The sequence below is a fragment of the Callorhinus ursinus genome, unplaced genomic scaffold (assembly GCF_003265705.2).
Source record: "Callorhinus ursinus isolate GAN/ISIS: 27379988/994484 unplaced genomic scaffold, GSC_fseal_2.0 scaffold104, whole genome shotgun sequence".
NCBI lineage: Eukaryota > Metazoa > Chordata > Mammalia > Carnivora > Otariidae > Callorhinus > Callorhinus ursinus.
This window is the reverse complement of record NW_027397166.1, coordinates 59,876-72,842: the sequence shown is the minus strand read 5'-3', so window position 1 is coordinate 72,842 and position 12,967 is coordinate 59,876. Positions and strand designations below refer to the sequence as shown.

Genomic DNA, 12,967 nt, shown 5'->3' with positions numbered 1-12,967 from the left:
GAGTTGTTTCCTGTTCTTGAAGAGCTCCAAAGTGATAGGGAAGGAAGAGTCCTCAAGTAGGAATTGAGAAGATCCATTCTAGCTCTGCTCTGTTAGCAACCCTTGGTGGCCTTGGTTAAGGCAAACCTTTCCTCTAAGCCTTGGTTGTTTTACCTATAAAATTACCCCAATAAAAATTTACAATTTTCCTCTTGTTTATACCTACAGTCTGCTACATTTCTGGACTGACAACAAGGGCTCAATGAAAGCTTAAGAAATTGGAATAAATCAATTTCAAATCCTTCCTATTCTTCAAAACTCAGTCAAGTTCTATGTCACCCTGGAAGCCCTCCACTTAGCACAAGGATAGTCAAGGCATAGGTGTTCTCTCAAAACCAGATTCAGAGTAAACCAATCTCATCATTGGCCTCTAGGTTTTTGATGCCACCAACACTACCAGAGAACGACGGTCACTAATTCTGCAGTTTGCTAAGGAACATGGTTACAAGGTATAGTAACACTCCCACTCTTATCTAGAGCCTACTTATCTAGTACAAACCCCAAAGAAAGGCAAACCAGAGGATTCTAATCTGTCAAATCAACTACAAATCAGGCTCAACATTTTAATTTGGTTATATTACAGATCACAGTTAGAAGCAACAAAACAGAACAGGAAAGAGGTGCTATATTAGGCAATGGAAGATAATTGCTGACAGGCTGACACTGTGGGGGGTGGAAATGAGGAAGGAGAGAAGAGAACTACCACAAAAAGCATATATAAGAACTAAAAACCAGTAAAAACATAAAAAAATAATCCAGGGCCATTCAGTTTAGAGTCAATATGCCTCAATAAAGCTCAGAATCCTGAAAGTAGCACTGTATGAAATTATGTTGTCAGAGATGTCCCTAGGGATGATTCAGAGCCACTGAGAAGAGGTGAAGCTATGTTTGGCCCTACCAAATATAATTCCCTGCTGGAAATTTCTCTTCTTTTTCTCTTATAGGTCTTTTTCATTGAGTCCATCTGTAATGACCCTGGCATTATTGCAGAAAACATCAGGGTGAGAAGCACCTTACCCTTTCCTCCTTACTTTTCCTCAGGTTTGGATAACACCTAAAAAGACCTCTATGAGGCTATTAAAGGTGGTATTCTTCTCTGAGCTTCTCTTCCTACTTCCTGTAGGAAGTATTTCTTGACTACCCTGGCCTACAAAGCAGAGAAAGTCAATTATCATATGGTTTCACTTATTTGTGGAACATAAGGAATAGCATGGAGGACATTAGGAGAAGGAAGGGAAAAATGAAAGGGGGGAAATTGGAGAGGGAGATGAACCATGAGAGACTATGGACTCCGGGAAACAAACTGAGGGTTTTAGAGGGGTGGGGGTGGGGGATGGTTTAGCCTGGGAATGGGTATTAAGGAGGGCATGTATTGCATGGAGCACTGGGTGTTATACACAAACAATGAATCATGGAACACTACATCAAAAACCATGATGACTAACATAAACATAACATAACAAAAAATATATAAAATAAAATTCATATTTTCTGAAAAAAAGTCCTATGAAATTTGAAGAAGCCATAATATAGAGTCCTTAATATGCACTGGGCACCAAGCTTGACTCTTACTGATTTGTTACAACAAGGCTGCATGTTAAGAATCTTTCACTGTTGGAGAGAGGAGACAGAGATTCCAAGAGAAGAGTTTTCAAAGATTCGTACAACCAGAAAGAAGTTGAACTGGGAATGAACCTCAGGCTTGTATCAGAAATATAACTGTTCTTAGATTCTAGACACATGGGCTAGAACTGGATCGTCTGCCACATTTTATTGTTCCTTATGTCATGAAATTATTGGAGCTCAGGGACAGAAGAGACCTTATATGTTACCTCCCTCAATCCTCCATCAGATACTTGAAATCTCAGCTAAATGTTTGTCTATATTTTCTTTTCATACCTCCAATGGAAAAAGGCTCATTGCTTTCATCAAATGCATTCAAATCAATCTAAAATTTGCCTCCCTGAAATTTTAACTGATTGGTCCTATTTATGCCTCTTAGGTCATAAAACATGTCCAATCCCTCTGTTCTTCCTCCACTCTTCCATCTGTCCATTTACTGATTCAACACAAATTGGATCTATACAACTGCACTGGGCCATTCTGTGTATTAGAGACTTAGAGGAGAGTCCTGCCCTTGAGCTCACAGTCTAGTGAGAGATACTGAGAGATACTGACAAGTTTATAGACATAACTCTGAGTCAGTGCTGAGATGAAGAAATAAAGGAGGCTTTAGGAGAACACTATTGAGTACCCAACCTTGCATGGGAGGGATAGATGTGTATCAGAGAAAACTTCTCAATAAGAGCAATAGCTGACCTGAATCTTGAAGAATGCATGGGAATTTAGCAGGTGAAGAATTGGCTATAAGGGAATAGTATATACTAAATATGATATCACCAGAGAACTATAGTAGTTTAAGTTGGCTAGGGCAAAGTGTGTGAAAGAATAGGAGTACAATGGGAGATGAGATGAAGAAATCATTTTGGACTCAATTATGACAAATGGGCCACCCGATAAAATAGTTCACACTGTGCCCTAAAACATATAAGGAAATGGTGAAGAGTTTTAAGCAGGGGAATTCCACGGTCAGATGTGCATGTTAAAAATATCTTTCTGGCTGCTAGTATGAGGAGTACATCAGAAGTAACAAGACTATAGACAAAAGTAATTAGTCACAAAGCTAGAGTAAGTGTCCAGGTGAAAGAGAATGGAAATCAATAGGAGGGATATTTAGAAGATAGAGTGGAGAAGATCTGGTGCCTGCTGAGAGATGAGGGATGAAGACGCATCCAGGATGACTCTCATATTCTTTTTAGGCTCAGGTAACTGGAAGATAGTGCCATTCATTGAGATGACAAATGTGGGTGGAGAAGATAGACATTGCGGGATTAGGATACATCAACCTTTCAGAAATTTAAAGTCAACATGCCATGTTTCTCATTAAACACTCAATACATGTAAGCCATTATGACCCCTGGTCAAAATCTCCTGTTCCTTTTCTTCAACCACTTCTCACATCACAATTTCTGGTCCTCTTTTATTTTTTTAATTTTTTTATTTAAATTCAATTAATTAACATGTAGTGTAGTATTAGTTTCAGAGGTAGAGTTAGTGATTCATCAGTTACATATAACAACCATTGCTCATTACACCAAGTGCCCTCCTTAATGCCCATCACCCAGTTACCCCATCCCCCCATCCAACTCCCCTCCAGCAAAGATGTTTGTTTCCTATAGTTAAGAGTCTCTTATGGTTTGTCTCCCGCTCTGATTTCATCTTATTTTATTTTTCCCTGCCTTCCTCTATGATCCTCTGTTTTGTTTCTTAAATTCCACACATGAGTGAAATCGGGGCACCTGGGTGGTTCAGTCGGTTAAGCATCTGCCTTTGGCTCAGGTCATGATCCCAGAGTCCTGGAACTTTGTCCTGCATTGGGCTCCCTGCTTAGCAGGGAGTCTGCTTCTCCCTCTTCTTCTGCCCCTCCCCCTTACTCATTCTCTCTTTCTCTTTCCCTCTCTCTCAATCTCTCTCTCTCAAATAAATATTTTTTTAAAAAAAGAATAATTGCCTTTCTCTGATTGACTTATTTCTTACTCTTATTTCTTATGATTCAGCATAATACCCTCTATTTCTATTCATATTGTTGCAAATGGTAAGATTTCTTCTTTTTGATGGCTGAGTAATATATATATATATATATATATATATATACACACCATTGTATATATATACACACCACATCTTTTATTTTTTTATTTAAATTCAATTAGCCAACCCACATCTTCTTTTATTTTTTTAAAGATTTTATTTCTTTATTTGAAAGAGAGAGAGAGCACAAGTAGGCAGAGCGGCAGGCAGAGGGAGAGGGAGAAACAGGCTCTCTGCTGAGCAGGGACCCAGATGCGGAGCTTGATCCCAGGACACTGAGATCATGACCTGAGCTGAAGGCAGACACTTAACCAACTGAGCCACCCAGACACCCCACCACGTCTTCTTTTAAGTGGTCTTCTTAAACACTGTGTGCTCTAGAATTGAGTACAATGTAACAGACCTTGTTTAATCATATAGAAATAAAGCATAAGGAGTCACACATTCCAAATGCACTTAAATTGACTGATTTGTAACTTGGCAAGACCCTTTGTCTAAGTCTCAATTTTTTTCATTTTTATGATGAGATGTTGTATTCAATGATAGCTAAGGACACTTCCAAAGGTCACTGTTAGAGTCTCTGTCTCTCACAGTTCTTCTGTTCTCCCTTTTCCTAGCAAGTAAAACTTGGCAGCCCTGATTACACAGACTGTGACCGGGAAAAGGTTCTGGAAGACTTTCTAAAGAGAATTGAATGCTATGAGGTCAACTACCAACCCTTGGATGATGAACTGGACAGGTAAGAACCCAGAACCCTAAAATCCAAGACTGGATCTTTAACTCTATTTTGATGTCCTTTAGGACCTGGGAAAATATCCTCCCTCTCTGGGCCTCAGCTTCTCTATCTGTAAAATCATGGAGCTAGATTTGATGATTTGTCTTCAAGGACCCTCCAAGCTCTAAGTATCTGAGGGTAGTGATTCCTTGATATATAAAATGTCCATGAGAGTGTTAAAATAGTCCCTTCCTGACCAATATGGGCAGATCAAGACCCTGATCTCTAAGAACAAATGCTTCCCTTCTGTAGTTGTTGCTGTTATTTTTTTCAAAAGCATTCCTCACACATGGATGACACTTCAGTTTCCAAACATGTTCACCTTCTTTGTTTCATTGAATCCCCTCAGCACCCCTATAAAGGAAGCCAAAATAGATCTTATGTTAATAAATTTTCAAGAAGAGGAAATTGAATCTTAGCTGAAACCACTTGCCAAGCTCCCAACACAAATCAAGGGGTAGAACTAGGATTTTAACCATATATTTTTTTCTCCTACTCATGTCTCTTTTCACAAACCCATGTACCTCTTCAATCAATAAGTATTTGGCCTCTTTGAGCTGTGGTGTACATAAGAGTACAAATAATGGCAAGAGAGGTGGTTTCTATCTGCAGATAGCTTCCATAATGCCTTAACATATGGGAAGACACATGAAAAATATGAAACTCTCATTCATAATGCCAGCTAAAAATTGGAAACATGTTAGCTAGTAGTACAGGGAATATGTGAGTTTTAGACATAGGATATTCCCAGAAGCCTCAAAATGGGTTGTGATGAGAAGAGACTCTGGTCACCCAGACCCCTTGGGCCCCAAGTGAGAAGTATGAGACCTCAAATAGTCATTAAAACCTTAAGAAGTTTAAGCAACATCCTTCCAGCTTTGCCCAACCAAAATCCTAAGAGGCAAGTATTGTTACTGCACTGCACCTTAAATGGAGAAACTGAGACCCAGAACAGGGCAGGGACTTACCTAAGGCCACATAATGAGTCAGTAGAACATTTATTCAAACCCTTATCTCAGACTTCCAGCCTAGTTCTCCCCCTCCCACATCCCTAAATCATAAAGAATTGTCACATGAGACTTAGACACTTGGTGCAAGGAGGAGGACCTTTATGGACAATTAATTGTAAAGATTATTCACTGTGCAAGGACAACCAGGTCAAGGGTACACTTGTTTTTCTCACCAAGGCATGTGTACTGGAGTGGGGATGTTTCTGCCCTCAGAAAAGTGTAACTTATTCAAATTTCCACAAATGCACCATATAGACTATCAGCATATGGTGAAAGAAGCTTGAAGAAGGGGAGCTAAAGTGAAAGAAGCATTGAGAAAGCCCCTAGTCTTCAGCCTAGACTCCTGCAGGTGCTCAGTTAAGTGTTTGATGAATCAGTTTGGGCCTAAAGATGACATATTCTGAAGGTTGGCTTTATTTAATCATTTTTACATCAACAGACATTTACAGTCCATGTATCAGGGCCCAACCAAAGCTGTGCTCTAGGAATCTAAAGAGAGAAGGGCTGTCCCTGCTGTGATAGAATGCCCAGTTGGTTGGGGAAGCCAATGAATGTGCAGTTGATCAGAATTGTAGAAATGGTAAACCAAGTGGGCTAGAGAAACACAAAGGAGAAAACTCAGCCCAGCTTGGGAAAAGAGATCGGGAAGAGTAGGTTTACCCAGTATAGGTAGACTAGGCATGTGTTTGGGGTACCAGAAAGGTGGAATCTACCAAAAATAGGAATAAAACAATCTGGAAAGCTTTTACTATTTTAATTTCAAAACCAGCATCAATGTGGTCAAAATGGAAAAAAAATCACAAAATTTCATGAGACCTCTTCATTTTATAATATAGTTTATAATTTTTATTTTAGATTACACATGGTAGAGATAGGCACTAGCTAATATATTACTTTTGGTGGGAAGCACCTCTAAATGACTTCACATGATCCCGGGCTCAAAGAAGACTTCCTAGAGAGAGTGAAAGTGCTGGCTCTTAAGGGATGGATGCATAGGAGCTCAGCTTTGGAAATCAGGCAAGGAATGCCTTTTCAAGCAAACAGAACAGCATGTAGTTAAATCTGAATAAAAGTAGGGGAGTTTAGAGAATATACCAGCAAAAGCACGAAGGCTAGATTGAAACAGAGAAATTATGGGCGTGGGTGTGGGTGTGGGACTGTGAGGTGAGGCCAAGCAGGGCCAGAATGTCAGACTAAGGTGAGGAATTTGAAAGTTCTCCTAGAGCTACCCAGGACCTAGCAGCAGGAACAGACAGTAATTAGGCAACAAGGCTACATCAGATATTTTCTACTGCTAGATTCTGAGAGTCCTAGACAAGATAGTTGGAGAGATTAACCTTAAACAAATCATTTCCTCTCTTTGTGCTTCAGTTTCCTCATCTATAAGACAAAGGTAATAATCCCTGATTCCTAGGATGATTATAAGGATTCATGTATTTTAAGTCCCCACTCCCTGCCAGATGCACAAAAGAAAATGCTCAACAAGTGCAAGTGTCCTGTAGGAACTGTTGGACAAAGAGGACAGGGATGGGAATGATTAAGTATGGTACAGATAAAAAGGCCTTCTCTAGGAAGATCAGAGGAGAGGCTTTCTGAAACCAAACCCATCAACCACTGCTTTACATGCCTTGGGTTAGTGCAGCTAATTCTATTTACTTTGTTTTGCTACTGTGCATCCAGGGTTCCTGGTATGCCACCCCATTGGTGCAGCCTTCCCCACCTCTTCGCAGGGATCTCCTTGAACTCCCTATAGTTCAACAACTAAAGGACTCATGCCTGGTACAGCAGGGGCCTCAAAAGACTTACTCCATGGTTCTAGTCTTCTGATTAGTCAGTATTGCTCATTCCCAGCTCCTCTGCAGACAGGTTGTTGAATAGTTTGATTATCACTCTGTGTATAGTTATTAGTTCATGACTAGAGCACAGAATTGAGGGGATAAAAAAGGGGCTTGAAACAAGGACCACAAGATATCCGTGTTGTGGACCATCTCTGTATCCCCACATTCCAGTACTTGGCACACCTAAGAGTGAATGACTATTTATGGAAGGGGTATTGAGCATTGGTCATGTGTTTCCAAGTGTATGTTCTTGACTGACCTAAGAGCTCCCAAAGGGCAGATGCTGAGTCCCCATTTCAAATACAATGCTTAGAACAAAGAAGAGTGTGTTTGTTGACTGCATGACAGGGAAAAAAAAACCCAACCCCTTTCCCTTTCTGAGTGGGAAGAGATATACACACACAGACACAAGTGCGCACAGACAAAATCTGGTAGCTGCCTGTAGGGTGTCAAAGACAATATATCATAGCAGAGACTTAAAGAATAGAGGTGCAGAGCTCAGCTTGAAATTTAAAAGAATGAGTAGAGAATTCAGGAGCTGCCAGTAAGATGTGGAAGGCAGCCAGGGACACAAGATTACTGCTTTTCTCTGAGTGTGTCAAGAATGTGAACTATAAAGGACAGATCCCAGATCCCTGGAGTGTAAAAAGTGAATGTGAAAAGATAGCCTGGATCAAGCTGAAACTGAAGAAAGGAAACAGGGGGAGATGGTAGCAGGCAGTGAGCTCTTTAGGGGAGGCCAGGAGCCAAGTCTCTAGAGCAGGTACCCAGAATAGGGCAAGGCATGACATTTTGTTAGAGGAAAGGTAGGTGAAACCTGCATTGTACAAGAGGCTTGAAGGTGGGGTTTGTGGTTGGGGATTTGTTTTGGGATCAGCCTCTCTATCATCATCCCCTGAGCTGCCCTTGCTCCTGCTTGGGCTGGCCCAGCCACCTATCCTACATCAAGATCTTCGATGTGGGCACACGCTACATGGTGAACCGAGTGCAGGACCACATCCAGAGCCGCACAGTCTACTATCTCATGAACATCCACGTCACACCCCGCTCCATCTATCTGTGCCGGCATGGTGAGAGTGAACTCAACCTCAGAGGCCGCATCGGAGGTGACTCTGGTCTCTCAGCTCGGGGCAAGCAGGTAGGAAGGGCCCCATGCACTCTGAGACATTGGCTGAGCTGGCTCAGGTGGGCTGTGGGTGGGTGGTACAGCCACTGCCTGGGTCCTGAGGATGGGAGGACTCAGTGACAAGGTAAAAGCAGGTTCTGGTCATAACCGCTCTTCTACCCAATCAGCCACTCTGTCTTGATCCATCCTTGAGTGACTCCCATGTGTGCTAACAGCATCTGCACGTCTGTTAGCTTGGTCTTGATATTTCAGGCCTGCCCAGATCTGGCTGCTCCTCCAGCCCCATTACAGTGAGCACCCTTCACCCCTGCCTGACTGGTTCCCCTCCTCTCTTTCACAACTCTATGCCTTTGCTTGTGCAGTTTCCCCCACCTAGGCTGCTCTCCTTTGTCAGCTGGTGACCACCACATGAACATGCCCTGACAGCTGCCCTGAGGTGCCCCATCCTTGAATCTATTTTCTTCCTTACTCAGGGCTGATGCCACAGCCCCCACCCCAACTTCAGCCCATCCCACTGTCAACACTTGTCCCCCACCAGTTACTGCTCTTTTCCCGCCCTCCCCCCAACCCCCTTCCAAGGCCCATCTGCTGCTCCATGGTTTGGTCCAGGAAGCCCTCCCCTGTCCTCTCCTGCCCTCCCAGGCAGGTCACCGTGCCCTGGGCTCCATCTCTCCCAGTTCTGGCACATCTCTGACTATGGCATGAGTCTCCTCTCTAGCCAAGCATAGTAACCTGCACATTACGGGTATAAAATAAAATAAAGGCACACATTTTCCTTAGTGTTTGGCCTTGTGCCTAAGCTTGTTAACACAGGTATTGTTCTTGCTGGGAGGATGGCTTGGGTAGAACAAATGGGAAATGAGGTGCAGGAGGGAGGAAGCACTCTCTTTTATTGGGCACCTGTGCACAGTCACAGCACCATCTGCTTCCACGTGTGTGGCCCCTTTCAATCTTCACAACAGCTCTGTGGGGTGGACATTACCATTAATGGTTTATGAAACCTGAGGAAGCTGAGGCCCAAGGGGGAGAAAAGAGCAGCCCCAGGTCATGCAGCCAGTAAAAAAGAGCCAGGATTGAAAACTAGGCTTTCCTGCCTGCCCCTCAACATCCCCCCACTGCAGAGGTGGTATTATCTTAGGCAAGGCACTGCACTGGAAGGCCTGGTCCTCATGGCTCCCTTTCTGTTTCCTTCAGACTGGCAGGCTCCCCTTGAGGTGGACTCAGACCTTTGACTCCCACCTGTCTTACTCCTCAGAGCAGAGTAGAGGGTACTGGTGGCATCACACCTGCCCCATGGCACCACCTGCAGCCAGAGGTCTCTGGGTTGGGGCCAGGTATGGCCCTGCCTTATACAGCTCAATGCCCAGTTTAGACACATGGCTATCTCCACAATGCATACCACCTTCGCACACAAACTTGTGCATGTACACATAAATGCCTGGCCTCAACCTTCATACTTATGGGCACAGTGCACCATGCAGTTTACAAAGCACTTTCCCATAGACTCTCACCCATAATCAATCACAGAGGCTGTCACCTATTGTATGTCAGGGAGCACTCCATGTGCTCCTCTTCCACTATCTAATGTAATGTTCATAGGACAAGTTTCAGTGAGCTAATGCTGTTCACATCTTATAGGCAGAAGATGTAAGGCCAGAGAGAAACTGGGATGTGTCCCAAGTCACACAAGGACCATATAAGGATGCTGGGAAGATTAACCCCTGTTGCCTGCTTCCCAATCAAGGGCTCTTTCCATCAGAGCACACTGACTACTGACTCATAATCCATAATTAGAATGTGTATACACAATACTTATATTTGTACATACACATGTGTACATATAAATACATCTATACATTTGTGCCAATATTCCTCACATACCACCTGTGACTAATAACATGACTCTATGTGAAAGAAAAAATCACTTGCTCATTTAGCTCCCACAGCTTTTCATGGTTCCTCTCAGTGCTGTCATTGTTTCCCTTACTGGACTAGTTGTGTCTTGAGAACAGGACACCCTGATACCCAGCACATGACCACACGCACTCAATATATGTTTGAATGCCCTTAGAAGCTGGGTTCCAAGACTCCAACTCAAGCAAATGAGAATCCCCAGAGTCAAAAAGAAATGTCCCCCAAATCCCACACCCCCTACTTCTAGACCACACTCTGAGGACCCAAAACCCAGAATCCCCTAAAATTCTGGCTTGCTTACCATGCCTGTGTGGGTCTATCCCAGAGTCTGTCCACCTGGGCTAGTTTTTAGTGTTTACCCCTAGGCAAAAGGGTGGCCGAAGGGTCACTGTTTGTGGATCATGGGAATCAGCAGAAATAGGGTGTGGACAGAATTTGGTCATGTGACTAGGTTATCTGCAAACATGTACTCAAGGCACCTACAAGTGCAGGATGGAGGCAGAAATGGGAAGAGAAAGGAGGTTGACCAGGTAGAGTGCCTCCATTTGTAGTCTTGTTCCAGGCTCCACAAATACAAGAGGTGGGCTATTTGAATGAATAACTGAGTAGGAGGTTTAATAAGCAAGTATCAATGAACACACACACACACACATAAACACACTTACCATTTCTATTCCCTTGATCCTTGTCATATCCTTGTTTATAAATTGGAAACATTTAAATTCTACTCTTTCTTGTTCATCATCATTTCACCATTTATGGCAGATCTCACAGCTACTGTGTCTTCTTTCATCTCTCTCTTTCTTCCCTTTTCTCAACCTCTGCAACCCCACCCCCCAGTACGCCTATGCCCTGGCTAACTTCATTCAGTCCCAGGGCATCAGCTCCCTGAAGGTGTGGACCAGCCACATGAAGAGGACTATCCAGACAGCTGAGGCCCTGGGTGTTCCCTACGAGCAGTGGAAGGCCCTGAATGAAATTGATGCGGTGAGACAGAGGGGGATGGATTTCCTGGTGGCTGATGGGACTTGACTCTGGGCTTATCCCCTGGATTGCCTCTGCTTTGGCTCCTATGAAGAACACAATTAATTCAACAAATATTTCTCAACAACCAGCCATATACCATACACTGTTCTGTGTGCTGGGGAACCAATGAAGGCCAGAATAGACATGTTCTCTGTCCTCATGGAGCCCAAAAGCAAGCGATAAATAAGACAGTGCATATCCTATGACAAAACATTGTAAGAAGGGAAGTATAAGGGAGATGAGTTTGGAAAGGAAGGCAGCTCAAAGAGTTTTATAATTCATGTTGAGGCATTTGGGTGCTGCCCTAAAAATGGGAAGCCAGTGATGTGATCTAAGTTAAGAAGTGGCCTGAATGTGATTCACATTCTTAAAAAGAAGACAATACCGTATTATTTCACTCATATGCAGAATGTAATAAACAAAGAAAAAAGAAGAGATAAACAAAAAACAGACTCTTAAATAAACAAACTGGTGGTTGCCAGAAGGGAGGTGGGCAGGAGGATGAGTGAAATAGACACAGTGTATTAAGAGTACACTTATCTTGATGAGCACTGAAAAATAGAATTGTTAAATCATTATATTATACACCCAAAACTAATATAACAGTATATGTTAATGATACTTGATGAATATAAATAAATAAATAAATAAACAAACAAACCATTCTGGTCATGTGTGGAAAATAGGTAGGAAGAGGGCCAGAATGAGTATGTAGATCAGTATGGGGATGGCTGCATTAATCCAGGCAAGAGGTGACAATGAACCAGAGTAGTGGCATTGGAAATAGAATGAAGAAGAAAGACCATCTGACCCTCATGACATAGCAATCTTGCTTCAGAGTCAGGTTTTCCATGTGCTCTTTGCGATGGCATTTTTTCCTCCCCATTGTCTCACCTGAGCTATAGGTAAGCTGACATTACGTAGCAGTCCACAGGTTATGATTGTTAGACCTAAAAGTAAAAGCTTTATCACAAGTATAGATAACTTGCATGTAGTTAGGTTAACTTGCTTGCCTAGTAGATATTATAAAGAAGTATATGTGTGTCTACACACATACACTTGTACTTAGCATACAGATGTACAGAGATATGCATATTTAGAAAAGGAATATACAATATTGTTCTACATATCACATATAGTTGCTATAAAATACATTCAAGCAAATATATAAACCTTCATCATAAGAGATCAGTCACTACTTTTTTCTGGCCCACATGTGGTGTAAACATTTATTGTATACCTACTTTGTTTCAGACTCTGGGGTGGTGCTGGAGAGAGAAATTGATCCTTGTCTTCATTGAATTTTCAGTCGAAACAGGATAGATAGAAAAAAAAACAAACAGAGGAATACAAAACAGTATGTGTGATATAGTCTCTCATAGGCTAGACCATGGATGCACAGATGTCCGGGCAGAGCATCTGAGCCAGCCAGGATCTGCCTGGAGGAAGTGATGCCTAGCTGAGAGTTACTTAACAGTGGGCCAGGTAGAGAGAATCAGGAATGGTATGTCAGGCAGAGAGCCACCTAAACAAAGAAAGTAGTGTGTGTGTGTGTGTGTGTGTGTGTGTGTGTGTGTGTGTGTGTGTG

The 12,967-nt window shown here is 42.5% G+C and overlaps 1 protein-coding gene across 8 annotated transcripts in view; it reads left to right on the top strand.

Moving 5' to 3' along the window:
- Positions 1-12,967, top strand: part of PFKFB1 (6-phosphofructo-2-kinase/fructose-2,6-biphosphatase 1) — a 102,411-nt gene that overhangs the window by 64,528 nt on the left and 24,916 nt on the right. For 5 of the 8 annotated variants that reach the window (XM_073889250.1, XM_073889252.1, XM_073889246.1 and 2 more), the window contains exons 5-9: positions 414-488; positions 984-1,040; positions 4,308-4,429; positions 8,214-8,451; positions 11,194-11,340. In XM_073889250.1, the coding sequence (XP_073745351.1) occupies positions 414-488; positions 984-1,040; positions 4,308-4,429; positions 8,214-8,451; positions 11,194-11,340 (639 nt within the window). The remainder of the gene's footprint in view (positions 1-413; positions 489-983; positions 1,041-4,307; positions 4,430-8,213; positions 8,452-11,193; positions 11,341-12,967) is intronic. The other 3 variants (XM_073889247.1, XM_025852081.2, XM_073889251.1) reach the window with 2 other exon arrangements.